We start from the raw sequence: 26,479 nt of genomic DNA, 5'->3' as shown, positions 1-26,479 counted from the left end.
CAAAGTGCTATGGCCAGCCCAGTGTGATGGTGATGGTCCTCGCTATAGCTTGAGCTTCCTTTGGGTGTGTGAAATGGGGGAACTCCGGTGACCTCGGCACGATGTGGTCGTGGGTCCTGCTCGGGACTGACAAGCATATTGACCTCCCTGGAGGGTAGGTGTTCCAGGCAGGTCTCTACTTCATTCTCGTGTGACTAGCTTGGATTTGGTGAGGGGCTTCGAGGGGACCACGAGCCTCAGCTGGAGCTGCGAACAAACACTTCTCTTCACCTTTCACTCCTGGCAGCAGGCAGAACTCCTGCTTCATCCAGCCCAAGGAAAACGTGGGGCCAGCTGGTTGGAGGATGCAGATGAAACAGGTCCAAATACTTCTGGAGATGGTCCTGGAAGTTGCCACCCATCAGAGACCCACTCTGAGATCCTGCTCCCCGCTTTGAAGGGAAGTTTCCATGCTAATTAAGTGCTGCTGCACTTGGTTATCCCCTGCTGGAGGCAGCTGTGTGCATGGAGCCCAAAGCCTGGCCCCTTGGGGCCATCAGCCCAACCCTTTCAGTTATAATATTGGGCAGTGGGCTCACTCCACTTGCTGCCTAGGCCTTTTGACGCTCTCACCCAAAAATGACGACATGGCTAGTTAGGCTGACAGTCTTGTTGTAATTGGGAGAAAACAGGCTGCAGCACATTTGGCAGATTGAGAGTCACCTGCAGCCAAAGTTGGGGTTATGCAGGCAGCCGAGGGTCTCAGAGCCCCCTGCCTCACATGGTGAAGAGAGGAAGAAGAGGTCAAATTCTAACCCAGATGGGAAAGTTGGTCCCTGGGCCAGTTTCACTTCCTTTCCTCACTCTCAGGAAGGTGAGGAAGGACATCACCTCCCCTTGCTGCCAAAGTTTCTTTTGCGACAGGCTGGGGAGGGTTTATAAAAATCTCCTACTGGAGACAACCTGCGTGATGAGCCCCCCAGGTGGCCTCTGCTCCCTTCCAACCACTTCACAGCAGAGTCCAAATCCAGAACCGTGTGTGTTTCATGGGCTGGAGGGTGGGGAGGGGAGGACAGGGTGGCCAGAGGAAAGGAGTGGGGGATTGGGGGCAGTGGCCCACTGCTGAGGGCCTTTCTCCCAAGCATCCTGCACAGGCTCAGTGGCAGCTCTGGCCACCTGCCCTCCCAGGAGGGTTCCAAACCCCCATGGAGTGCCTCAGAGTGGAGAGGGTTCAGGCAAGGAAGACCACAAAGATGATGAAGAACACAATGAGGATGAGGAAGATTTTGACCATAAGCCACCGGTTGGAGGTGACCGACTGGAAGTACTTGAGGATCTCTGAGTGGGCGGCCTCAACATCCAGCTGGGCTCCCAGCACGTTCTCGTCGATCCTGGGGATAGGGCCGGGAGGAGGGGAAAGAGAATGACACTGGATTAAAAAGAATGCTGTTGAAGTGTATTTTCTGCATGTTTATATATTTGTATTGATATATAGAAAAAGCTCTGGAAGGGTTATATAAACAAGTCTTGGCTGTGGTTTGAAAATCAACTCTGCAACTTATTAGCTTATGACCCCTAAGCCAGTCATTTAACCTCAAGTCTCATTTTCCTCAACTGCAAAGGAAGGAAAAATGAGGATAACACAAATCGTAAGTTTGTTGTCAATCTTAAATGAGTTATATAAAGTGCCCAACCCATACTAAGAGGATCCAAAATGTTAGTTATATTTTTTTGCTCATTGGTATTTATTGATTTTTGTCTAATAAACAGTATTGCATTTGTAAAAAGGGGGGAAAGTTCACAGACCATTATGGTAAGGAAACCCTGGTTCCGAGTGAGAAAGGAAGAAAAACTTGATGTGGACAGAAAGTCAAGGGATAAGAAAAGCCCTATATTAGGAGAACATGTCTCTCAGGATATAGAGAAGTTCTCAGAAGAATGGTAATCTCTTGAGACACTGCTGAGGAAAATCAAACATATCCCAGCTAATCTGAATATGCAGAGTCCTAAAAACCAAATATAAACCCTGGTCTTTGCAAAGGGAGTCGCTGGGAGCAGGCACCTGTGGGAGCTGTGAGGTCAGAAAAGTTGGTGGAGCCTGGTAATCAAATAGGTAAGTGAGAGGAAGGGCTGGGCCAGTGGCTGCAAGCCCAAGGTCCTGGTAAGGTGGTCATGAGGACGGCGAGCTAATCTCTGTCCAAATACGGGAGCCTGGATTGTACACGGCTCCCTGTTTATGTCAGGTAGGCTAAAGTTACCAGGTTTCCTAGCTTTTGGCTATAACTACATTTCTCAGTGTGGATGCGTTTGTCATCTCATACCCAATTAAGCTCATTCATATCGGCAATTATAATGGCTTTGCTTAACAAAAGTGGAAAAACAATGAATGCAATCTGGCATCTAAAAGATTTTAAATGGGAGTCTGTGAATGAAATCTAATACAAGGAAAGAAATTACTATTATTCTATAGTAATTTTAAGACAGAAAACTTCTTTAAGGAAGAATGTCAGCTAATAAATGTAGAAGGAATGAGCAAATTAGAAAATTACCATTTTGCAACACACGCTCTCACAAACGAATCAGGCAAGGACCATCAGGGGGCTAAGGAACTGGAAATTCACAGGGACCCAAAGCATCACTCCACAGATGACTCAGTCTGATGGTCACCACCGTGAACAAGTGGCCAAACTTGGTCTCACCAATAAAGACATAACCTCGGGCTTCCCAAATACATGGAACTTAAATTTAATCATAGGGAAAACAGTGGACAAATAAACATGCAGGACCTCGTACAAGAGATGCTGGCCTCTTCAAAAACAAGTAAGTATCACACACACAAAAAAAACAAAAGGCAGACTAAAGAGACACAACAATCAAATGAAATGTATGAATGTTGCCTGAATCTTAAACTGAAGGAAAAAAGCTAAACACTTTTTTTTTAGAACAGTTGGGGAAATTTGAGTATGGACTGAGTACTGGACTGTGTTGGAGAACTGTTCATTTTCTTAGGCTTGATTATGGTACTGTGGCTGCTCAGGAGGATACCGATTGTTGGCAGATGCTTGCTGAAGTATCTGGGGATAAAATGTCATGATGTTTGCACCTACTTTTAAATGATTCAGAAAAAAAAAAGGTGAGAGGAAGCAAATGTGATAAAATGTCAACAGTTGGTGAATCCAGGTGAAAGGAATATAGGTGTTCCTTATGCTATCCTCCCAACTTTTCTATAGTTTGAAAAATTTTAATTTGCAAGTTGGAGGGAAAAGGAAAATGACTAACACTACATCAGCAGTTTTTCTACCTTAGAAAAACGTAAGAATCACCTGTTGAGCGTCTCAAAAACGCAGATTCGGGCTTCCCTGGTGGCGCAGTGGTTGAGAGTCTGCCTGCCGATGCAGGGGACACGGGTTCGTGCCCCGGTCCGGGAGGATCCCACATGCCGCGGAGCGGCTGGGCCCGTGAGCCATGGCCGCTGAGCCCGCGCGTCCGGAGCCTGTGCTCCGCAACGGGAGAGGCCACAACGGTGAGAGGCCCGCGTACCGCAAATCAAAAACAAAAACGCAGATTCTTTTTCTTTTTTTTTTTTTTCTGCCAAGCCAAGTGACTTGTGGGATCTTAATTCCCCGACCAGAGATCGAACCTGAGCCCACAGCAGTGAAAGCGTGAAGTCCTAACCACGGGACCGCCAGGGAATTTCTCCATCTACCTCCATGGTTTCACCCAGAAGCTGCTGACTCCCAAGTCCTTATCTCTAGCTTAGCCCTCTCTTCTGAGCATTAAGACCATGCATCTCATGCCTCTCAGCTGTCCCAGAACAAACCTCATTCTCCTCACCCAGCACCAGTCTGCGGCCTTTTGCGTTCTCTCCCTATCCCCAGATCCAGGAGGACTAGCTCACAGGAGCAGCGACAAATGTTTGCTAAACCAATGAACAAATGAGTACTAACACCGAAAAATACTTATGACACTTTTTCAAGGAAGACTAGAATGTAAAGTTGTATACATACTATAACTCTCACTTTTTTTTTTTTTAAATAAAAGGCTTTCAGTTTTGTTGGCATGCAGGATTTTAGTTCCCTGTCCAGGGACGGAACCCATGCCCCCTGCCGTGGAAGTGCGGAGTCCTAACCACTGGACCGCCAGGGAATTCCCTAACTCTATTTAAAATACATATGCAGGGGCTTCCCTGGTGGTGCAGTGGTTAAGAATCCACCTGCCAATGCAGGGGGCACGGGTTCGAGCCCTGGTCCGGGAAGATCCCACATGCTGTGGAGCAACTAAGCCCATGTGCCACAACTGCTGAGCCTGTGCTCTAGAGCCTGCGAGCCACAACTACTGAGCCCGTGAGCCACAACTACTGGAGGCTGTGCACCTAGAGCCCATGTTCCGCAGCAAGAGAAGCCACCGCGATGAGAAGCCTGCGCACCACAACGAAGAGTAGCCACCGCTTGCCGCAACTAGAGAAAGCCCGCACGCAGCAACAAAGACCCAATGCAGCCAAAACAATAAATAATAATAATAATAAATTCTTAAAAAAACACACATATGCATTGGGGAAAGAACACAAAGCTTTTATTGATACAAATCTGTTTCTTTGAATCTATAATATTCTAATATTCAAAATACACTGTAGGGCTTCCCTGGTGGCACAGTGGTTAAGAACCCGCCTGCCAATACAGGGGACACGGGCTCAAGCCCTGGTCCGGGAAGATCCCACATGCCGCGGGGCAACTAAGCCCATGCGCCACAACTACTGAGCCCGCGCTCTATACCCCACGAGCCACAACCACTGAGCTCACATGCCACAGCTACTACATGCCACGCACCTACAGCTCCACAACAAGAGAAGCCACCACAATGAGAAGCCCACGCACCGCAACGAAGAGTAGCCCCCGCTCACAGAAACTAGAGTGCACACAGCAACAAAGACCCAATGCAACCAAAAAACAAAAACACTGTAGCCTGAGGAGCTCCAGTGTTTATGGCCTAACTCAGCAATTCAACTGAATTCCCTAGGTCTCAGTTGAACCAGGTAAGAATCAGTCAATTCTCCTGGTTCTAGGATCAAGACTGCTGTCTTCACAGTGCCGTTAAATTGCCCAATTAAATATGTGAAGCTGCTTAATGCACTGGTGTTGGGAAACCTGCTTTATACAAATGCAGGTGTTCACGCAGTTTCACTTGATCAACAACCAGGAGTACAAGCACTCTGCTTGCTAGGTGCTGTGGGGAATAAAGAACATCCAGGCCTGGACATTGCCTGAAGGCATCAGAGCAAGTGGGCGGGAATGTGTGAACCTGCGGATTCCTCAGAACTCCCACACCTCCTCTCCTTGATTCTCTCCACTAATGGCCTTTCTTCGTACCGAACTGAGAACATGGAAGTAGTCTGAAGAATTGGGCAAGGTAAAAAAAACAGGTTCCTGGCCTCATACTTGGAGATTCTGATTCCACAGATATGAGTGCAGTAGACTGCCGGGAACCTTCATTTTTTTTTTTTTTCCAGGAGAAAATACATTTTTAAATTAGGTATAGCTGATTTAAGATACTATAGTAAAAAAAAAAAAAAAGATACTATAGTAATTTCAGGTATAGAACATGGTGACTCAAAATTTTTTGTTTGTTTTCTTGTGTTTTTTTTTTGCGGTACGTGGGCCTCTCACTGTTGTGGCCTCTCCCGTTGCGGAGCACAGGCTCCGGACGCACAGGCTCAGCGGCCATGGCTCATGGGCCCAGCCACTCCGCGGCATGTGGGATCCTCCCGGACCGGGGCACGAACCTGTGTCCCCTGCATCGGCAGGTGGACGTCAACCACTACACCACCAGGGAAACCCTCAAAATTTTTACAGATTATACTCCATTTAAAGTTATTATAAAATGTTGGCTATGTTCCCTGTGCTGTAAAATATTTACATTCTTGTAGCTTATTTTATATACAGTTTTTATCTCTTAAACCCCTCCCCCTATCTTGCCCCTCTCCCTTCCCTCTCCCCATCAGTAACCACTAGCTTGTTCTCTATATCTGTGAATTTTTGTTTTGTTACATTCATTCATTTTTTTCTTTCCGTTTTTTTAAACTGCCATATTGTTGATTTACAATATTATATGTTTTAGATGTACAACATAGTGATTCACAATTTTTAAAAGTTATACTCCAATTAGTTATAAAATATTGGCTATATTGTCTGAACTCTACAATATATCCTGGTAGCTTGTTTTATACACAGTAGTCTGTACCTCTTAATCCCCCACCCACATGTTGCCCCTCCCCCTTCACTCTCCCCACTGGTAACCACTAGTTTGTTCTTTATATCTGAGTCTGTCTCTTTTTTGTCATATTCAGTAGTTTGTCTTATTTTTTAGATTCCACATATAAGTGATATTATACACTATTTATCTTTGACTTATTTCACTAAGCATAATACACTCAAAGCCTATTCACTGTTGCAAGAGTTGCTGCAAATGGCAAGAGTTCATTCTTTTTATGGCTGAGCAGTATTCCATTGTATACATATACTACATCTTCCTTATCCATTCACCTGTTGATGGACACCTAGGATGTTTCCATATCTTGGCTATTCTAAAAGTGGTGCTGTGAACACTGGGATGAATGTACCTTTTCAAATTAGTGTTTTCCATTTTCTTTGGATATATACCCAGGAGTGGAGTGGAACTGCTGGACCATGTGGTCGTTCTAATATTTTTACTTTTTTGAGGAAACTCCATACTGTTTCCCACAGTGGCTGCACCAATTTACATTCCCACCAACAGTGCACAAGGGTTCCCTTTTCTCCATATCCTTACCACCATTGGTTATTTGTGGTCTTTTTGATGATAGCCAGTCTGACAGGTGTGAGATGCTATCTTATCGTGGTTTTGACTTGCATGTCTCTAATGATTAACAATGTTGAGCATCTTTTCATGTGCCTGTTGGCCATCTGTATGTCTTCATTGGAAAAATGTCTACTCAGGTCTTCTGCCTTTTTTTTTTTTTTTTGGCCGTGCTGTTCGGCTTACAGGATCCCGGTTCCCTGACCAGGGATCAAACCTGTACCTCCTGAATTGGGAGCACAGAGTCTTGACCACTGGACCTCCAGGGAAGTCCCTCTACTCATTTTTTGATCGGATTTTTTGACGTTGAGTTGTATGAGCTGTTTATACATTTAAATTAATCCATCAGTCATATCATGTGCAAATATCTTCTATTTTGGTAAGCTATCTTTTTGTTTTGTTCAGGCTCCAGATGCGCAGGCTCAGCAGCCATGGCTCCCGGGCCCAGCTGCTCCGCGACATGTGGGATCTTCCCGGACCGGGGCACGAACCCGTGTCCCCTGCATCGGCAGGCGGACTCCCAACCACTGCGCCACCAGGGAAGCCCTCTACTCATTTTTTGATCGGATTTTTTGATGTTGAGTTGTATGAGCTGTTTATACATTTAAATTAATCCATCAGTCATATCATGTGCAAATATCTTCTATTTTGGTAAGCTATCTTTTTGTTTTGTCTATGGTTTCCTTTGCTGTGCAAAACCTCGATTTGGTCCCATTTGTTTATTTTTGGTTTTGTTTCCTTTGCTTTAGGAGATGGATGCAAAAAATATTGCTATGATTTATGTCAAAGAGCGTTCTGCCTGTGTTTTCTTCTAGGAATGTTATGGTTTCTGGTCTCACATTTAGGGTCTTTAATCTACTTTGAGTTTACTTTTTTTTTTTTTGATGCACCGTGTGGCTTGTGGGATCTTAGTTCCCTGACCCGGGCCCCTGGCAGTGGAGGCGCAGAGTCCTAACCACTGGACCACCAGGGAATTCCCACACTTTGAGTTTACTTTTATATATGGTGGGAGAAAATGCTCCAATTTCATTCTTTTACATGTAACTGTCTGGTTTTCCCAGCACCACTTACTGAAGAGACTGTCTCTTCCCCACTGTATATTGATGCTTCCTGTGTCATAGATTAATTGACCGTAAGTCGTGGGTTTATTTCTGGGCTTTCTGTTCTGTTTCATTGATGTGTCTGTTTCTGTTTCAGTACCATAGTGTTTCGATTACTGTAGCTTTGGTACAGTCTGAAGACAGGACGCATGACAACTCAAGCTCTGTTCTTTCGCACAATTGTTTTGGATGTTGCAAGTCTTGTGTCTCCACAAAAGACTAACTGCCATTACTTCACTAGAGTGAAGTCACAAAGAGAAAAACAAATATCGTATATTAACGCGAGTATGTGGAACCTAGAAAAATGGTACAGACGAACCAGTTTGCAGGGCAGAAATTGAGACACAGATGTAGAGAACAAACGTATGGACACCAAGGGGGGGAAAACGGTGGGGGGGGGGGGCGTGGTGTGATGAATTAGGAGACTGGGATTGACATGTATACACTGATGTGTATAAAACTGATGACTAATAAGAACATGCTGTATAAAAAAATAAATAAAATTCAAAAAAAAAAGACTACATGCCATTAGTTTTTGATAGGGATTGCACTGAATCTGTAGATTGCCTTGGGTAGTATGGTCATTTTAATAATATTAATTCTTTTAATCCAAGAACATGGAATATTGTTCCATCTGTTTGTGTCCTCTTCAATTTCTTTCATCAGTGTCTTATAGTTTTCCAAGTACAGGTCTTTTACTGCCTTAGATTTATTCCTTTTCTTTTTGATGCGATTGTAAATGAGTTTCCTTAATTTCTCTTTCTGATAGTTTGTTGTTGGTGTATAGAAATTCAACAGATTTCTGTGTATTAATTTTGTATCCTGCAACTTTACTGAATTTATTGATGAGCTCTAGTAGCTTTTTGGTGGCATCTTCAGGGTTTTCTATGTATCATGTTGTTTGCAAACAGTGACAGTTTTACTTATTCCTTTACAATCTGGATTCCTTTTTCTTCTGATTACTGTGGATACAACTTCCAATACTATGCTGAATAAAAGTGGTGAGAGTGGGTGTCCTTGTTCCTGATCTCGAGGATATGCTTTCAGCTTTCCACTGCTGAGTATGGTGTTAGCTGTGGGCCTATCATATATGGCCTTTACTATGTTGACGAATGTTCTGCCCACTTTGTGAAGAGTTCTTATCATAAATGGATGTTGAATTTTGTCAAAAGTTTTATATGCACCTATTTGAAATGATCTATAATTTTTATTCTTCAATTTGTTAATGTGGTATATCACACTGATTTGTGGATTGAAACATCCTTGCATCCCTGGAATAAGCTCCCAGTTGATCATGGTGTGTATTTTTAATGTATTGGTGGATTCAATCTGCTAATACTTTGTTGAGGATTTTTGTATCTATGTTCATCAGTGATACTGGCCTGTAATTTTATTTTGTGTGATATCTTTGGTTTGGTATCAGGGTGATGCTGGCTTCAGATAATGAGTTTAGGATCACTCCTTCCTCTGCAGTTTTTTGGAATAGTTTGAGAAGGATAGGTGTTAACTCTTCTCGAAACATTTGGTAGAATTCACCTGTGAAGCAATCTGGTCCTGGACTTTTGTTGGAAGTTTTTTAAAATTACTGATTCATTACCAGTAATTGGTCTGTTCATATTTTCTATTTCTTCCTAATTCATCTTGGGAGATATGTTTCTAGGAATTTGTTCTCTGCTTCTGGGTTGTCCATTTTATTGGCATATAGTTTTCACAGGAATCTCTTTTGATCCTTTGTATTTCTGTAGTATCAGTTATAACTTCTCCTTTTTCTGATTTTATTGCCTTAGGCCCTTCCCTCTTTTCTTCTTGATAATTTTGGCTAAAGGTTTATCAATCTTGTTTATCTCTTACTTTCATTGATCTTTTCTATTTTTTTTAGTCTCTATTTCATTTATTTCTGCCCTACTCTTTATTACTTCTTTCCTCTACTAACTTTGGGTTTGTTTGTTCTTTGTTTTCTAGTTCCTTTAGGTGTAAGGGTAGGTTGTTTGAGATTTTTATTTCCTGAGGTAGGCTTCTATTGCTATAAACTTCCCTCTTAGAACTGCTGTTGCTGCATCCCACAGATTTTGGATTATTGTTTTCATTTTGTCTCCAGATAATTTTTATTTCTTCTTTCATTTCTTCAGTGATCCACTGGTTGTTTAGCAGCACATTGTTCAGCCTCCACTTGTTAGTTTTTTTTGCAGTTTTCTTCTTGTATTTGATTTCTACTCTCATAGCATTGTGGTTGGAAAAGATGCTTGATATGATTTCAGTTTTCTTAAATTTACTAACAGTTGGTTTGTGGCCTAGCATGTAATAAATATATCCTGGAGAATGTTCCATATGCACTTGAAAAGAATTTGTATTCTGCTGCTTTTGGAGGAATGTTTTTTATATAAACCCATTTGGTCTAATGTGTCACTTAAGGCCAGTGTTTCCTTATTGACTTCTTGTCTGATGTGTCCATTAATATAAGTGAGATATTAAGGTTCCCTACTATTATTGTGTTAGTGTCAATTTCTTCCTTTATGTCTGTTAATATTGGCTTTATATATTCAGGTGCTCCTATGTCTGGGTGCATGTATGTTTACAATTGTTATATCTTCTTATTGGATTGATCCCTTGATCATTATACAATGTCCTTCTTTGTCTCGTTACAGTCTTTGTTTTAAAGTCTGTTTTGTATGATATAAGTATTGCTACCCAGCTTTCTTTTGATTTCCATTTTCATGGAATACCTTTTTCCATCCCCTCACTTTCAGTCTGTGTGTCCGTCTTTAGATCTTAAGTGAGTCATATATAGGCAGCATATATATGGGTCTCGTTTTTGTATCCATTCAGGCACTCTCTGTCTTTTGATTGGGGCACTTAGTCCATTTACATTTAAAGTAATTATTGATAGGTATGTACTTATTGCCATTTCATTAGTTGTTTGGGGGTTGTTTTTGTAGTTCTTTTTGTTCCTTTCTTCTTTTGTTCTCTTCCCTTATGATGTGATGACTATCTTTGAATTCTTTTCTCTTTTTTATATATCTATTATAGATTTTTGGTTTATGGTTACCATGAGGTTTATATATAGCAATCTATAAATATATATATGTGGTTATTTTAAGTTGCTGATCTCTTAAGTTCAAATGTATTTTTACTCCCCTCCCCCACAGTTAGTTTTTGACATCATATTTTACAACTTATTGTTTTGTGTACCCCTTACTTATTGTAGATATGAGTGATTTTACTCTTTTTTTTTTTTTTTTTGTGGTACACAGGCCTCTCACTGCTGCGGGCCCTCCCATTGCGGAGCACAGGCCCCGGATGCGCAGGCCCAGCGGCCATGGCTCATGGGCCCAGCTGCTCCGCAGCATCCTCCCAGTCCGGGGCACGAACCCGTGTCCCCTGCCTCGGCAGGCGGACTCTCAACCACTGCGACACCAGGGAAGCCCTACTCTTTGTCTTTTAATTTTCCTACTAGTTTTGTAAATGGTTGATTTACTACTTTTACTGTATATTTAATTTTACCAATGAGCTTTTTCCTTTCGTAATTTTCATGTTACTAGTTGTGGCCTTTTCTTTTTTACTTAGGGAAGTCCCTTTAACATTCCTTCTAAAGTTGGTTTGGTGGTGCTGAACTCTTTTAGCTTCTGCTTGTCTGTAAAATTTTTGATTCCCTCATCAAATCTGAATGAAAACCTTGGCAGGTAGGGTGTTCTTGCCGTAGGCTTTTCCTTTTCATCACTTTAAATATATCATGTCAGTCCCTTCTGGACTGCAGAGTTTCTGCTGGAAGAGTCAACTGATAGCCTTATGGGAGTTCTCTTGTACATAACTTAATTTTTCCTTGCTTTTTTTTTTTTTTTCCTTGCTGCTTTTAATACTCTCTGTCTTTAATTTTTGCTGTTTTAATTACAGTGTGTCTTTGTGTGGTGCTCTTCAGGTTGATGCTGTTCAGGACTCTCTAGGTGTCCTGGACCTGGATGTCTGTTTTCTTTCCCAGGTCAGGGAAGTTTTCAGCTATAATATTATGTCTCCCAATACGTTCTCTGTCTCTTTCTCCCTTCCCCTCTGGGACCCTTATAATGCAGATGTTAGTACACTAGATGTCCCAGAGGTCTCTTAAACTGCTCACTTTTTTTTTTTCAGTTTCAGTGCTTTCCACTACTCTAATCTTCCAACTCACTGATCCATTCCTCTGTATCATTTAATCTACTGTTGATTCTTTCTAGTGTATTTTTCATTTCAGTTATATTCATCCGTTTGGTTCTTCTTTACATCTTCTAACTCTCTGTTAAGGTTCTATGTTCATCTGTTCTTCTCCCAAGTTCCTTGATCATCTTTATGATCATTACCTTGAACTCTTTATCAGGTAGTTTGCCTATCTCCACTTCACTTAGTTCTTCTTCTGGGGTCTTAACTTGTTCCTTTGATTGGAACATGCTCCTCTGTTGCTTCATTCTGCCCAATTTGCTGTTTTTATTTCTATGTACCTGTTTTTTTTTTTTTTTTTTGTGGTACACAGGCCTCTCACTGCTGCGGGCCCTCCCATTGCGGAGCACAGGCCCCGGATGCGCAGGCCCAGCGGCCATGGCTCATGGGCCCAGCTGCTCCGCAGCATCCTCCCAGTCCGGGGCACGAACCCGTGTCCCCTGCCTCGGCAGGCGGACTCTCAACCACTGCGACACCAGGGAAGCCCTACTCTTTGTCTTTTAATTTTCCTACTAGTTTTGTAAATGGTTGATTTACTACTTTTACTGTATATTTAATTTTACCAATGAGCTTTTTCCTTTCGTAATTTTCATGTTACTAGTTGTGGCCTTTTCTTTTTTACTTAGGGAAGTCCCTTTAACATTCCTTCTAAAGTTGGTTTGGTGGTGCTGAACTCTTTTAGCTTCTGCTTGTCTGTAAAATTTTTGATTCCCTCATCAAATCTGAATGAAAACCTTGGCAGGTAGGGTGTTCTTGCCGTAGGCTTTTCCTTTTCATCACTTTAAATATATCATGTCAGTCCCTTCTGGACTGCAGAGTTTCTGCTGGAAGAGTCAACTGATAGCCTTATGGGAGTTCTCTTGTACATAACTTAATTTTTCCTTGCTTTTTTTTTTTTTTTCCTTGCTGCTTTTAATACTCTCTGTCTTTAATTTTTGCTGTTTTAATTACAGTGTGTCTTTGTGTGGTGCTCTTCAGGTTGATGCTGTTCAGGACTCTCTAGGTGTCCTGGACCTGGATGTCTGTTTTCTTTCCCAGGTCAGGGAAGTTTTCAGCTATAATATTATGTCTCCCAATACGTTCTCTGTCTCTTTCTCCCTTCCCCTCTGGGACCCTTATAATGCAGATGTTAGTACACTAGATGTCCCAGAGGTCTCTTAAACTGCTCACTTTTTTTTTTTCAGTTTCAGTGCTTTCCACTACTCTAATCTTCCAACTCACTGATCCATTCCTCTGTATCATTTAATCTACTGTTGATTCTTTCTAGTGTATTTTTCATTTCAGTTATATTCATCCGTTTGGTTCTTCTTTACATCTTCTAACTCTCTGTTAAGGTTCTATGTTCATCTGTTCTTCTCCCAAGTTCCTTGATCATCTTTATGATCATTACCTTGAACTCTTTATCAGGTAGTTTGCCTATCTCCACTTCACTTAGTTCTTCTTCTGGGGTCTTAACTTGTTCCTTTGATTGGAACATGCTCCTCTGTTGCTTCATTCTGCCCAATTTGCTGTTTTTATTTCTATGTACCTGGTAGGTTCGTTATGTTTCCTGACCTTAGAGAAACGGCCTTTCATAGGAGATGTCCTATGCATCCCAGCAGTTCACTTCCCTCTGGTCACCACAGCTATATGCTCTAGGGCTGCCCCATATTGTGTGGGCCCTTCTGCTGTGGTGGGACTGACTAGGCATAGGTGGCCCAGTAGGCGTGGCTGGCCCCTGGTCTGGTCAGTTGCCAGGCTCTGCCTTGTGCAGTGGCTGCCAGCCATTGGTTGGCAAGATCTTCATTTTTTATAAGCTCTATAGGGGGTTCCTATGAACATCCAGGTTTGGCAACCAATGGTTAAAAGGATGTTTGTTTATTTATTCAACTACTAGGTGCTGAGTCCCAGGCATTTACACAGTGCCATGAGTTCAGCTATCTTGGTCCCTCCCCCCAGCATCTGCTTTCCCATTTCTCACCAGCTCGTCTCAAAGCCAAGTCCTATACTTATCCACTGGATCCCACTTCCTGTCACCATCTCAAGGACATAACTTTAAGATTCTTCCCCCTGCCTGCTATATTATCAATTTTTATTTCTCTGCTGGATCATTCCCATTAGAATACAAACACATGGGGCTTCCCTGGTGGCACAGTGGTTGAGAATCTGCCTGCCAATGCTGGGGACACGGGTTCAATCCCTGGTCTGGGAAGATTCCACGTGCCGCGGAGCAACTAAGCCTGTGCGCCACAACTACTGAGCCGGCACTCTACAGCCTGTGAGCCACAGCTACTGAGCCGCGTATCACAACTACTGAAGCCCATGCGCCTAGAGCCCGTGCTCCGCAACGAGAAGCCACCGCTATGAGAAGCCTGCACACCACAACAAAGAGTAGCCTCCGCTCACTGCAACTAAAGAAAGCCCATGCACAGCAACGAAGACCCAATGCAGCCAAAAATAAATAAAATAAATAAATTTATTTTTTTAAAAAAAGAATACAAACATACTTTTATTTTCTCCCATTCTTTAAAAAAACAAAACAAAAACCTCTTGTATTCCACTGGATGAACTAGGAACAATCTGAACTATGAAAATAATCATTATCCTAACTAATTGTAATATAAAACATAAATAAAAACCTTAAGCCCGTAATGATAATCAAAAACGAGGAAGAATTAAAACAAAACAAAAAACCTCCTTGGTCACTACTATGGCACCTACTCCATAACTATTTACTCTGGAAATACAGGAAAATAATTAAGATTTATCCAGCCTGATTAAGATGAACTTCAGCTCATGCAGTTAATAAAGGAAAGCTCTTCTTTACAGAAAAAACACACCCAAATTAGATTAATTAATTCAGACCAGACAAGCATCATAACCGGCTACTAGAAACATTAGGTTAAAGGTTTTTTGGGAACAGGGTATCCCATAAATCACTTGCTGACTGCAAGGAAGAAAATGTACTTTTAAAAGGAGAGATTAGGGCTTCCCTGGTGGTGCAGTGGTTGAGAGTCCGCCTGCCGGTGCAGGGAACATGGGTTCGTGCCCTGGTCCAGGAAGATCCCACGTGCCGCAGAGCGGCTGGGCCCGTGAGCCATGGCCGCTGAGCCTGCGCGTCTGGAGCCTGTGCTCCACAACGGGAGAGGCCACAACAGTGAGAGGCCCGCGTACCGCCAAAAAAAAAAAAAGGGGAGAGATTTAAAAATAATAATAATAAAATAAATAAATAAATGAAAGGAGAGGTTATCTGTTACCACCTTAATCAAGTGATCAAACTTGTTCTAGATAATATAGGGTCAATCTGACATTAAATGCCTCCTAATGAGATGTAATTTGTTGAGATATATATACATCTCAAAATAAATATACAGTTATAGTTGATTTTTTTTGGCTCCACAATATAATAAATATACAGAATAAATAAAAACAACAAAATAAATATACACTTATAGTTGATTTTTTTTTTTGGCTGTGCCATATGGCTTGCGGGATTTTAGTTCTCCAACGAGAGATCAAACCCAGGCCCTTGGCAGTGAAAGTGCTGAGTCCTAACCACTGGACCACCAGGGAATTCCTACAGTTGATTTTATATATGTATACATATATATTCCTAGAAGAAGAAAACAGAAAGAAAAAGAGGCAGAAAAAAATCTTGAAGAAATAATGGTCAAATATTCCCTAAACTTCATGAAAGACATAAATTTACAGATTCAAGAAGCTTAGAGAACCCCAAGCAGCATAAATTCAAAGAAGGGGCTTCCCTGGTGGCGCAGTGGTTAAGGATACACCTGTCAAGCAGGGGACACGGGTTCAAGCCCTGGTCCGGGAAGATCCTACATTCCGCGAAGCAACTAAGCCCGTGTGCCACGACTACTGAGCCTGGGCTCTAGAGCCCGCAAGCCACAACTACTAAAGCCTGTGCTCATAGAGCCCCTGCTCCACAACAAGAGAAGCCACGACAATGAGAAGCCCGCGCACTGCAATGAAGAGTAGCCTGCACTCACCACAACTAGAGAAAGCCTGCACACAGCAACGAAGACCCAACACAGCCCCAAATAAGTAAATAAATAAATTCAAAGAAAACCACATCTAAGTACATAAACTATCAACTGTGAAAATCCAAATATAAGAAAAAACGTATTAAAAAGCAGCCAGGGACTCCCCTGGTGGCACAGTGGTTAAGAATCCACCTGCCAACGCAGGGGACATGGGTTTGAGCCCTGGTCCAGGAAGATCCCACACGCTGCGGAGCAACTAAGCCTGTGTGCCACAACTACTGAGCCTGCACTCTAGAGTCCACGAGCCACAACTACTGAAGCCCACGTGCCTAGAGTCCATGCTCTGCAACAACAGAAGCCACCACAGTGAGAAGCTGGCACACCACAGCGAAGAGCAACCCCTGCTCGCTGCAACTAGAGAAAGCCCGCACAGCAACGAAGACCCAGCACAGCCAAAAATAAATAAATAAACTTATTTTAAAAAAAGAAAAGTAGAGGGCTTCCCAGGTGGTGCAGTGGTAAAGAATCCGCCTGCCAATGCAGGGCACATGGGTTTGAGCCCTGGTCCAGGAAGATCCCACACGCTGTGGAGCAACTAAGCCCATGCACCACAACTACTGAGCCTGCGCTCTAGAGCCTGCGAGCCACAACTTATGAAGCCCATGTGCCACAACTACTAAAGTCCGCATGCCTAGAGCCTGTGCTCCACAACAAGAGAAGCCACTGCAATGAGAAGCCCGTGCACTGCAACAAAGAGTAGCCCCTGCTCTCAGCAACTAGAGAAAACCTGTGTGCAGCAGTGAAAACCCAATGCAGCCAAAAATTAAATAAGTGAATAAATAAATTTATTAAAAAAAAAAGAAAAGTAAAAGTATCTGTCATCAGCAGAACTGCACTACAAAAAGTACTAAGGAAAATTCTCCAGGTTAAAGGGAAGTGATGGAAACTGGATATTCGGGAAGAAATGAAGAGCACTGGAAACAGTAAATATATGAGTAAGTATAAAAGACTATTATTTCCTCTTTATTTCTGTAAGATAAAAATTATACTATTATATTGTGGAGTTTATAAAGTATGTAGATGCAACAAATATGACAACTATAACATAAAAGATGGAGGAGAGGGTTGCAAACTTCTCACATTTTATATGAAGCTGACTGTGAAAAGTTAATGATGCATACTGTAATCCCTAGAGCAACCACCGGAAAAAAAGAAAAGCAATTACATATAGCTAAAATACCAACAGACAAATTTAAATGGAATTAAAATTTTTTTTTCAACTGTTCAAAAGATAGGAAAGAAGGAAGAGAGGAACAGGAAACAGAAGGGAAAAACAGGAAAAAAAATAGTAAAATGGTAGGCCTAAATCCAACCTTAGCAAAAATTATTAACTATTAATGAACTAAATACTCCAATTAAATTCTCAGCTCTCATCTTACTTGGCCTATAAGCAAAATTTGTCACAGCTGATTATTCTTTCCCTGAATCATTTTCTTCTCCTGGCTCCTAGGACACCACATTTTTATTTTTCTTCCTACCTCACAAGCTGTGCTCCTGTTCAGTGCCCTCCCTCAGAACTAAGAGTTGAGTCCAGAAATAGCCCTGGGACTCAGTGCTTGATCCTCCTCTTTCTTAGAACTCACTTGGCCTAGTTTCAAAGTCCAATGCTGCCCACTCTTGGCCCAGACCTGTCTCCTCAACTCCTTATATCTATCGGCCTGTTCACTATCTCCACCCAGATGTCTAACAAACAAACAACTGTCCACCTGGTTGGACGTGTCCAACACAACTTATTTTGCCCCAAATCTACTCTACCCTGAGTAACCAGCCCTATTTCAAGTGAAGAGCATGAATCCCTTTGATTGCTCACATCAAAAGCCTGGAGTTATCATAAACTCCTCTTTTTCTCTCACGCCCTGCATTCAGTTCATCAAGTAATGGATCCTATTGGCTCTACCTCCAAAATACATCCAGAGTTGCAACTACTACTCATACAACCTTGGTCCCAGCTACCATCACCTCTTGCCTAGATTACTGAAAAGGCCTCTGCATCCATCTCCCTGCTTCTATCCTAGGTCCTTACAGTCTGTTCTGACTACAGCAACCAAATGATTCTTTTAAAATAGAAGTCAGAGGGAATCCCCTAGCGGTTCAGTGGTTAGGACTTGGCGCTTTCACTGCGGTGGCTTGGTTCAATCCCTGGTCAAGGAACTAAGATCCCACAAGCTACGCAGTGCGGCCCAAAAAATAAATAAATAAAACAGAAGTCAGATAGTATAACCGTTCATCAAAACCCTGCAGTGGCTCCCCATGTCACTCAGAGTAAATGCTAAATCCTCACACTGGCTTTAAAAGGCCCCACATGATCTGGTCTCCCATTTCCCCTCTAACCTCACCTGGTACTACTCTCCTTCTCACCTGTCCCCAGATGCAGTGGCTTCTTTGCTGTCCTTTAACTCATCAGACATATTCTTGCCTGAAGGCCTTTACACTGGTTCTTCCCTCTGCCTGGTACTCTTCTCCATATATCCACATGGCAAACTCTCTTACCTTCCCCCTTCTTGGATAGACGCCATCTTCTTAATAGGGCCTCTCTTAATAACCATCCTATTTAAAATTACAACTTGCTCCTCCAAACCTAGAACTCCTGATTAGTTTACCCTACTCTACTTTTATTTATGGATTTATCACTGGGCAAAAATATATACTGGACCATTTACTTATTTTGTATATTTTAACTTATCTGTCTCCCCTACTACAATGTATATTCCACAAGGGGAGGGTTCTTTGTCTCTTTCATCCTCGACTGTATCTCCATAACTGACTGAATGAACGCTAAGTGCCAAAGAGGAGCAGATAAAATGCCTCGTGCAGTAGCAGGGGGCACCAGGAGAGCAGAGAGGCCTTCCCGTGCGTGGGCTCTGCCTACCTCCCTCCAGTCTTATCCTGTACCTCTCTCTTCCTGTTCATTGCTTTCCAGCTACACTGGCCTTCTTGATTCTTTTTTCTTTTAATTAAAAAAAAAATAATTTATTTGGTTGTGTTGGGTCTTCCTTGCTGCACGCGGGCTTTCTCTAGTTGCATCGAGCGGGGGCTATTCTTCATTGCAGTGCGCAGGACTCTCATTGCAGTGGTTTCTCTTGTTGTGGAGCTTGGGCTTTAGACGCGCAGGCTTCAGTAGCTGTGGCACGTGGGCTCAGTAGTTGTGGCTCGCGGCTCTAGAGCGCAGGCTCAGTAGTTGTGGTGCACATGCTTAGTTGCTCCGTAGTCTGTGGGATCTTCCTGGACCAGGGATCGAACCCATGTCCCCTGCATTGGCAGGCGGATTCTTAACCACTGTGCCGCCAAGGAAGCCCCGTGATTCTTTAATACAGCAAGACTGTCCCATCGTAGGGCCTTTGCTCTAGCTGTCCACACTGCCTAGGCAACTCTTACCCTCTCCTTTGCATGGTTGCATCCCTCTTCTTTGCATGGTTGGATCCTTCTTGTAGTTCACGTCTCTGCTTAAATATCAAGCCTTCAGAGCAGCCTTCCCTGCCACCCAATCTGATATACCTCCTCCATCACTTTCTGAACACCTCATCCTACTTTAATTCTCAGTATAGCCCTTATCAGTACCTGAAAATTTCTTCTCAATTCTTTTTAACAGCTATCCTCACCCACACTATTAAATTCCGTACTACAAAGTAAGCTCCACAAAATAGACTTAACTGTGCTGTTCATCACCGTATCCCCAGCACCTAGGACAGTGCTTGACAAGGAACAGGTGCTCAATTAACACTTGTTGAGTGGATGGAGGCAGGTGAACTTGACCCTATGGGTGGACAGGATTCACTCTTCTCTTCCAAAGGGCATCAAGCTGTCCCTGGGGACCTTTAGGATGCCAATCCACGGGGAAGAGAAGGCTCCTGTTTTTGAACTTAAGGAGAGAAAGAATCTCACCTCTGAATGGTCTCTTCCTGTTCCTTAACCATGTGTGCCAACTGCTGGAAGATGGAGCCCAGCTCAACAATTGTGGACTCAATATTCTGCATGGTGTCTGCCCGACTCTGGATGTAGGAATCCTTCAGAGGAGAGACAGCATACATGAGCACTGGGAGCTTCTGCAGGGGAGGGCCTGCCTCTTTAGGACCCTCCACTTTGCCATTCCACCCATGGCACATTCCAAACACTTGCTTGTGACCACAGAGGAAAACAGAGGAGCAACTCCTCCCAAGCTCAGAGCGTGGATACCTGCTCATCAATGAGCTGCAGCTGCTGGCTGGTCCTAGAGTTCATCATGTCAATGGCCACGTCCCCAGAGGCTCGAGACTCCGCCCCCAAAACCACAGCACCGCCCCCTGGGGGAAGAAAGAAGACATGGCACTTCTTAGTGGTTAAAAGGTTCAAAGCCCACATGCTCTGGATTTGAATCCCAGCTCTGGCACTTACTAGCCTTGTGACCCTGGACAAGTCATTTAACCTCTCTGAGCCTCAGTTTCCTCACCTGTAAAATGGGGGATAACAATAGTTGCTTTCTCAAAAGGTGGTTGTGAAAATTAAATGACAGAATGGGAAGACAACGAGTAAGTGCAAAAAAAATTAGAAACTGTCATTCTTCTGAACATGATTGAATTCACCCCCAACACTGAGAATGCTGGAGACTAGGTGTGGATCATATATCCCAGCAATCAGGTCTGACCTCTAAGAGACAAAGCCTAGCAACCTCCTTGGCCATCCATTCTCCTACCCAACCCCTGCCTTTGGAAGATACCAGAACTGGAGTAACTAAGCCTTATCCCTCAGGGCTCCCTGTATTGCCTGTGACTTACCTAGGTGGTTGGGGGCAAGGGGCAGGGCTGACACGGGTGCCCGGGAGAACTGCTCCCGCCGGCTCCTCTGCTGCTTCAGGTTCTAGGGTTGAGGGAGAAATGCAAAGGTCCTGAGGCCGCTGGAAAGCGGGCACATTAAAGAGATTCCTCCTGGTGCCCGTGACCCTGTTGCCCTTGCCCTTCCACTTGTCCCCTTCCCACTTCCCTCTGGAGCCCTCACCCCTGATTCCTATCCCTCCTACACAGATTCTTCTCACCTCTGTCCTCACTTCTAAAACTGATTTGAAGTCATTGGACATGGAGGCCAGTTTTGACTGAAAGAAAAGGAGAGAGGGTCAGCCAGAGAAGATGCCTTCCTCCCTTCTGCCTCTCCCTCCCCCGGGTCCCACCTGCAGGGAGACCACGATGGTGTTGGAATGGGTTTGCAGGTGCCGGCCGCTCTGGCTGCCCTTGGCTCTCACGAAATCTTGAAGCTGGGCGATTTGTTTGTTAAGGCTATTGATGTCCTGGTGAAAGAGCCAACAGAAAAACTGAGTATCAACCATGGGGTCCTCAGCCAGCATCTCTCCCACCTGGACATCTCTGGCAGGGACGGCAGGGTGGACATTACTAGCAGGGGTGATGGTATCTCAGACAGACCAGAAGGGCCTGCTGGGATAGTCCAAGCTCTGTAGTTTGCTCAGGCTCAGTGCCTGCGGGGTAGAGCCAGAAAGAGGTGAAATATGGCCCCGTCCATTCATAAAGACCTGAGGTGTCTACTCCCTCCACCCTGCTGTCCTACCCCCACTGTGAGGCCATGCTCATGGCCATAGAACCCTTCAAAAGGCCAAAATCTCAGACCCAGGGCATGCTGAGCAACAAAGCATCTGTGCTGTACTCAGGAGACAGGAAGAGTCAAAGGCACCATGGCTTCCCAGAAGCATCAATGAAATGCTTTTTATATACAGAATTCCTTTTAAAAATTACTATTGCAAAAGAGTGAAAGACGTGACTTGTCTAACGTTATACACGATGAATTAGTAGCACAGCCAGGCTTTCTACACCAGACCAATGGATTATCTGCTTCCCAATCCTGCCTGCCAAGGGCCTCGTGAGACAAGGGAGATGAAGGAGGTGGTTGGGAGTGGCAGAGAAAGCTTGCCGCCCCAGGACAGCGAAGTCCAGGGAAAGACCAGAGGAAGAAGAGGAGGGGGAGGGGGAAGAGGTCAAAAGTAGTGAGCTCAAGATACAGGCTAAGAAAAAAACTAGATTAGGGGCTTCCCTGGCGGCACAGTGGTTAAGAATCCACCTGCCAATGCAGGGGATGAGGTTCGAGCCCTGGTCCGGAAGAACCCACATGCCGCGGAGCAACTAAGCCCGTGTGCCTCAACTACTGAGCCTGCGCTCTAGAGCCTGCGAGCCACAATTACTGAGCCCACGAGCCACAACTACTGAAGCCCGCGCTCCTAGAGCCCGTGCTCTACAACAAGAGAAGCCACTGCAATGAGAAGCCCATGCGCTGGGCTTCGAAGAGTAGCCCCCGCTCGCCGCAACTAGAGAAAGCCCGCGGGCAGCAACAAAGACCCAACGCAGCCAAAATGTAAATAAATAAATAAAAGTTAAAAAAAAAAACCACCAAAAAACTAGATTAGGCAACTTCTAGAGTCCCTCCAATAGTACCCCCAGTTAGTATTCCTCCAATTAGTAACCTAGCCCCAAAGATTCTCTCGAGACCCCTGGACAACTTCTGCTGCTGACTGCTCTGTCCCTTCGGAGTTAATGGAGCCTGCTCACAGCCATGTGTCCAAAACTGCATTCCAGGTTTTTCCCCCATAAAATCTCCTCCCCCCGGAACTTAGAAAATGGCACCACTCCCCACTTAGTTGCCCAAGCTAGAAGCTTCTAAGTCACATACTGACATCTCCTTAACCCAAGCTATACGCCACAGCACCACCATAACCTACACTGAGCGTTTACTACATACTCAGTGCTTTGTGAACAGAACAGCAGTCTCGGGCTTGATTACTGTGCGCCATGCAACCTGCTAAGCAGCTTATGACTTTCTCTTAACATAGAAAACAACTCTTAATTACCCCCCCCAGTTATTCCCCCTTCCTTCTTTGCCACTTTGGTAAATGGCACCACCGCTCACCAGGTGAGAAAACCTTAAGAAATCATCCTCAATTCCTCTCTCTTCCCTTAATCCACAAGGAACCCACAAAGAACCCAGCTGATTCCAACATATACTCTGAATGGGTCCACTCATCTCCTTCTCTAACAAAGCTACCCTAGTCCAAACTGTCCCCTCTCTAAAAATTGCCCAGAGCCTCCTAAGTGATCTTCCTTTTAGAATTTGCCCCCTACAATCCACTTTCCACACAACCACCAGAGTGACCTTCTAAACCAAAAATAGTGCATGTCATTCCCCTGCTTCAAAATCTTCCAAGACCTTCCCACTAAATTTAGTACACGATCCAAATTCCTCACCTAGCTTACACTGGCTATGTGGTCTCGCCCCACTCACTCCTCTGACCTCACCCCCCCCACACACAGGCCTCCTTCTCACTGGCTGTGTTGCAGCCACACTGGCCTGTTTCACAGCCTTTCACATCAAGGTTGCCCAGGCCTCGGGGCCTTTCCCTTTGCTATTCCCACTTTCTGGAATGTGCCCCCGTCAGATCTCTGGATGACCAACTTTCTCCTTACCATTCAGGTCTCTATGTCCCTTCCTCAGCCAAACCATCCTAGATCACCCCATGTAAAGTAGGCCCCTACCCTGAGGAACTCACTCACCTCATTTCTTTAATAGGATGTGCCGCTACCTGAAACTGTCTTTTGTTTGCTTGTATAGTGTCTAGTTCACCCATTCAGCAAGGAAGTTGCCAAGGGCAGGGACCGCATTTGTCTTGTTCACTGCTGAATCCCCAGAACCAGGCAGCCAAAGTCACTCAATAATGTGAGTGATTGAAAAAATAAACTAATAAATCCTTGTAACAACCCTGTGAGATGGGTACTGTTATTATCCCCTTTCTATTTATAAGGGAACTGAAGCTCAGAGTAGTTGGGTAGCTTACGCAAGGTCACACCATGATTGGTGAGCCTGGGATTTGAAGTCTGTCTAAATCCAGTCAGTGGTTCTTAAATGCCTATGCGATAATGCCCCAGTAATTAACGGAACCCTCTCTTTTCTACTCAGCACAGCATCTCCTGAATGTGTCTGCCCTTTGGCCTCTGCCATAATCATCTCCATACAGGAGAACTGCACAAGCCTCCTCCCTAGCGTCTCTGACCGTTCATGCTCCAGGGTGTTCCTTTTTCCCCCATGGTCATTCAATTTCTCATTTTATTCTTATTACATTGTTCCGGGAAAGAAACAAATAACACTGTTAGAACTGCTATACTAGGGTCTTGCAGACAGAATTGGAATCCAGGTTCTAATCGTCTTTGCAGCCCACACACTTCAGAGTGATTCCACACGCCTTAGCAAGCCCCCATGAGGATCTTCACAGACAGCTACCAGTCTACCTCTTCAGCCTCATTTGCTGCCAATCACTCAATTCAATCAACAAATACTGAGTACCTAATACATGCCAGACACTGCTACAGGCATTTGGGATACATCCATGAACAAACAGAAAGAAAAATCTCTGCTCTTATGGTATTAGCACTTTTTTTTTCTTTTTTTGAGGAAGATGACTTAAGTGGGAGAAAACAAACAATAAACATAAGTTAATTATAGAGACCATTAGAATGTAACAAGTGCTATAAAAAAGAAAATAGTGCAAGATAAGCGAGATCAGAGTTGGTTGCTGGGGTAGTAAACAGCATGGTGACAGTAGGCCTCCCTGAGCAGGTGATATCTGAGCAAAAACTCGAACTTTCCCTTTTATAAGACATGCTTCTGCACACACTGTTTCCTTTGTCTGGCACGTTCTTCCACTGCTTCTCCACAAGCCTTGAAACCAGCTCAGATGTCACATCCTCAATAAAATCTTTCCCAGTGTCCCCAGACTATCTCATTCATCTTTTCATAAGATCTTTTCTGTACCATTTGCCTCCTATCCATTCTAAGTGTGAGTTTATGGGGCTGGATACCTCTTCTAGACAGTAAGCCCTTGAAGGCAGGTATCTTGCCTCGTAATGTTTGTGTGGCAAGTGCCCAGCACGGTGCTTTGTACACAGTAGATGATCACTGACACACTGGATGAGTGGGATGTTTGGGGCTGGCTCTAGAAACTTTTCTCTGGGACCCTAGAGCAAGGGAAAATGACGGAAGTGATCCAATTGAAATGCTGGGCTCTGCCGATCACTAGTCGCTCACCTGTTTGATAATGTAAGTTAGCTCCTCAATTTCCACTGCTTTATCATCAAAGAGGGACTTGCGCTTTGCCACTGCAGAGACAAACAAGAAGTCACGACAGGTGAGGCTGAAGACCAGGCTCAGGGAGTATGGTTCCTCCGCCCTCCCGGGTTCACTGCCCCAGTTCTGAAAGGCCCCGAGAACACTCACAGATTGTCAGCTTCTCCAGCTTGGCAAATGTGTTGCTGAGGTCTTTCCCAATGCGCCTGCAAACGAGCATTAATGGGAACACTGCGGGAAGGGAAGGAGAGGGCCTTTCCCACATTAGCACCAGCACAACCAATCCCAGTCCTCACGGCCAAGGTCACCACAGGCAAGGCCACCTCTCCTCAGACACCACATAACTTCTCTCAACTCACTTGGCCATGAGGGTGAATTCACTGCGCTGCCGGACGGCACGCAGAGTTCGCTTGTTTGTCTGGATTCCATTCTGAAAAGCAACGTCAAGAGGTAAAACTTTAGTTTTCCCTCCCCATTTCCAGCTTTCACTGTTTCCTCAGTGAAAACTGTTTCCTCACTGTTCCTCAGGTGTCTACTAAACTCACCCTCTAACACTAGTGGCATCCTCCACCAGACAGTCCATACAGGTAGACCTGGGTTCAAATCTAGGTGCCACCTCTTACTACATGGGGAGCTTGGGGCAAGCTGCTTAAACCATTCTGAATCTCTACTTCCTCTTCTGTAAAATGAAGACAATCCACACACCTCTTGTTCTTGCTAAGATTAAAAAACCTAAGGGTTGTAAATTATTTTAGCCACATACCAGGTCCATTCTAAGCACTAAATAAATGGTAACTAGTATTACCATTCTATTCCTCCAATCCGGGAATCAGAGAGGATAAATGTAAAACTCTTGGAGATCGTACAGAAGAGAAGCTAACAAGAGCTGACCAGTAAAAATATTTTAAATTACATTTATTCTGGTTCCACTTGGATTCAGAAAGTCTGGACCAAGACAAATCTAATTTTTAAAAAAGCACTCCAAAGTGGTTTTGATTAAAACTACTTATTTAGAAACCTTCCTTCATTTTACAGATACAAAACCTGAGATCCAACTAGATTAACTTCTGTGTTGTCACAGAGCAAACTTGGTAAAATTATACTGGAACTAGAATTCAAAGTGTTTGTCTCTGAGCTAAAAGCTCTTTCAAGAATCTGTTCCTTATCCAAACCAAATATACTCGCAGCCACCTCTTGCGCTGAGATATTCCTTCCAGAATAGCAGCAACCCTACGCTCAGGGAATTCCTGATTA

The 26,479-nt window shown here is 43.9% G+C and overlaps 1 protein-coding gene across 2 annotated transcripts in view; it reads right to left on the bottom strand.

The window, feature by feature from the left end:
- Window positions 1-634: 634 nt before the first annotated feature.
- STX5 (syntaxin 5) overlaps window positions 635-26,479 on the bottom strand; it is a 28,104-nt gene continuing 2,259 nt past the window's right edge. For both annotated transcript variants that reach the window (XM_024748739.1, XM_024748741.1), the window contains exons 3-11: window positions 25,585-25,655; window positions 25,376-25,431; window positions 25,187-25,257; window positions 21,276-21,392; window positions 21,144-21,200; window positions 20,887-20,968; window positions 20,309-20,415; window positions 20,018-20,139; window positions 635-1,370 (exon numbers count right to left, since the gene is read on the bottom strand). In XM_024748739.1, the coding sequence (XP_024604507.1) occupies window positions 1,211-1,370; window positions 20,018-20,139; window positions 20,309-20,415; window positions 20,887-20,968; window positions 21,144-21,200; window positions 21,276-21,392; window positions 25,187-25,257; window positions 25,376-25,431; window positions 25,585-25,655 (843 nt within the window). In that variant the 3' untranslated portion in view covers window positions 635-1,210. The remainder of the gene's footprint in view (window positions 1,371-20,017; window positions 20,140-20,308; window positions 20,416-20,886; window positions 20,969-21,143; window positions 21,201-21,275; window positions 21,393-25,186; window positions 25,258-25,375; window positions 25,432-25,584; window positions 25,656-26,479) is intronic.

Source organism: Neophocaena asiaeorientalis, unplaced genomic scaffold, assembly GCF_003031525.2.
Source record: "Neophocaena asiaeorientalis asiaeorientalis breed wild unplaced genomic scaffold, Neophocaena_asiaeorientalis_V1.1 scaffold43, whole genome shotgun sequence".
Classification (NCBI taxonomy): Eukaryota; Metazoa; Chordata; class Mammalia; order Artiodactyla; family Phocoenidae; genus Neophocaena; species Neophocaena asiaeorientalis.
The sequence above is the reverse complement of the archived record's forward strand: the minus strand, read 5'-3'. Positions and strand labels throughout refer to the sequence as shown.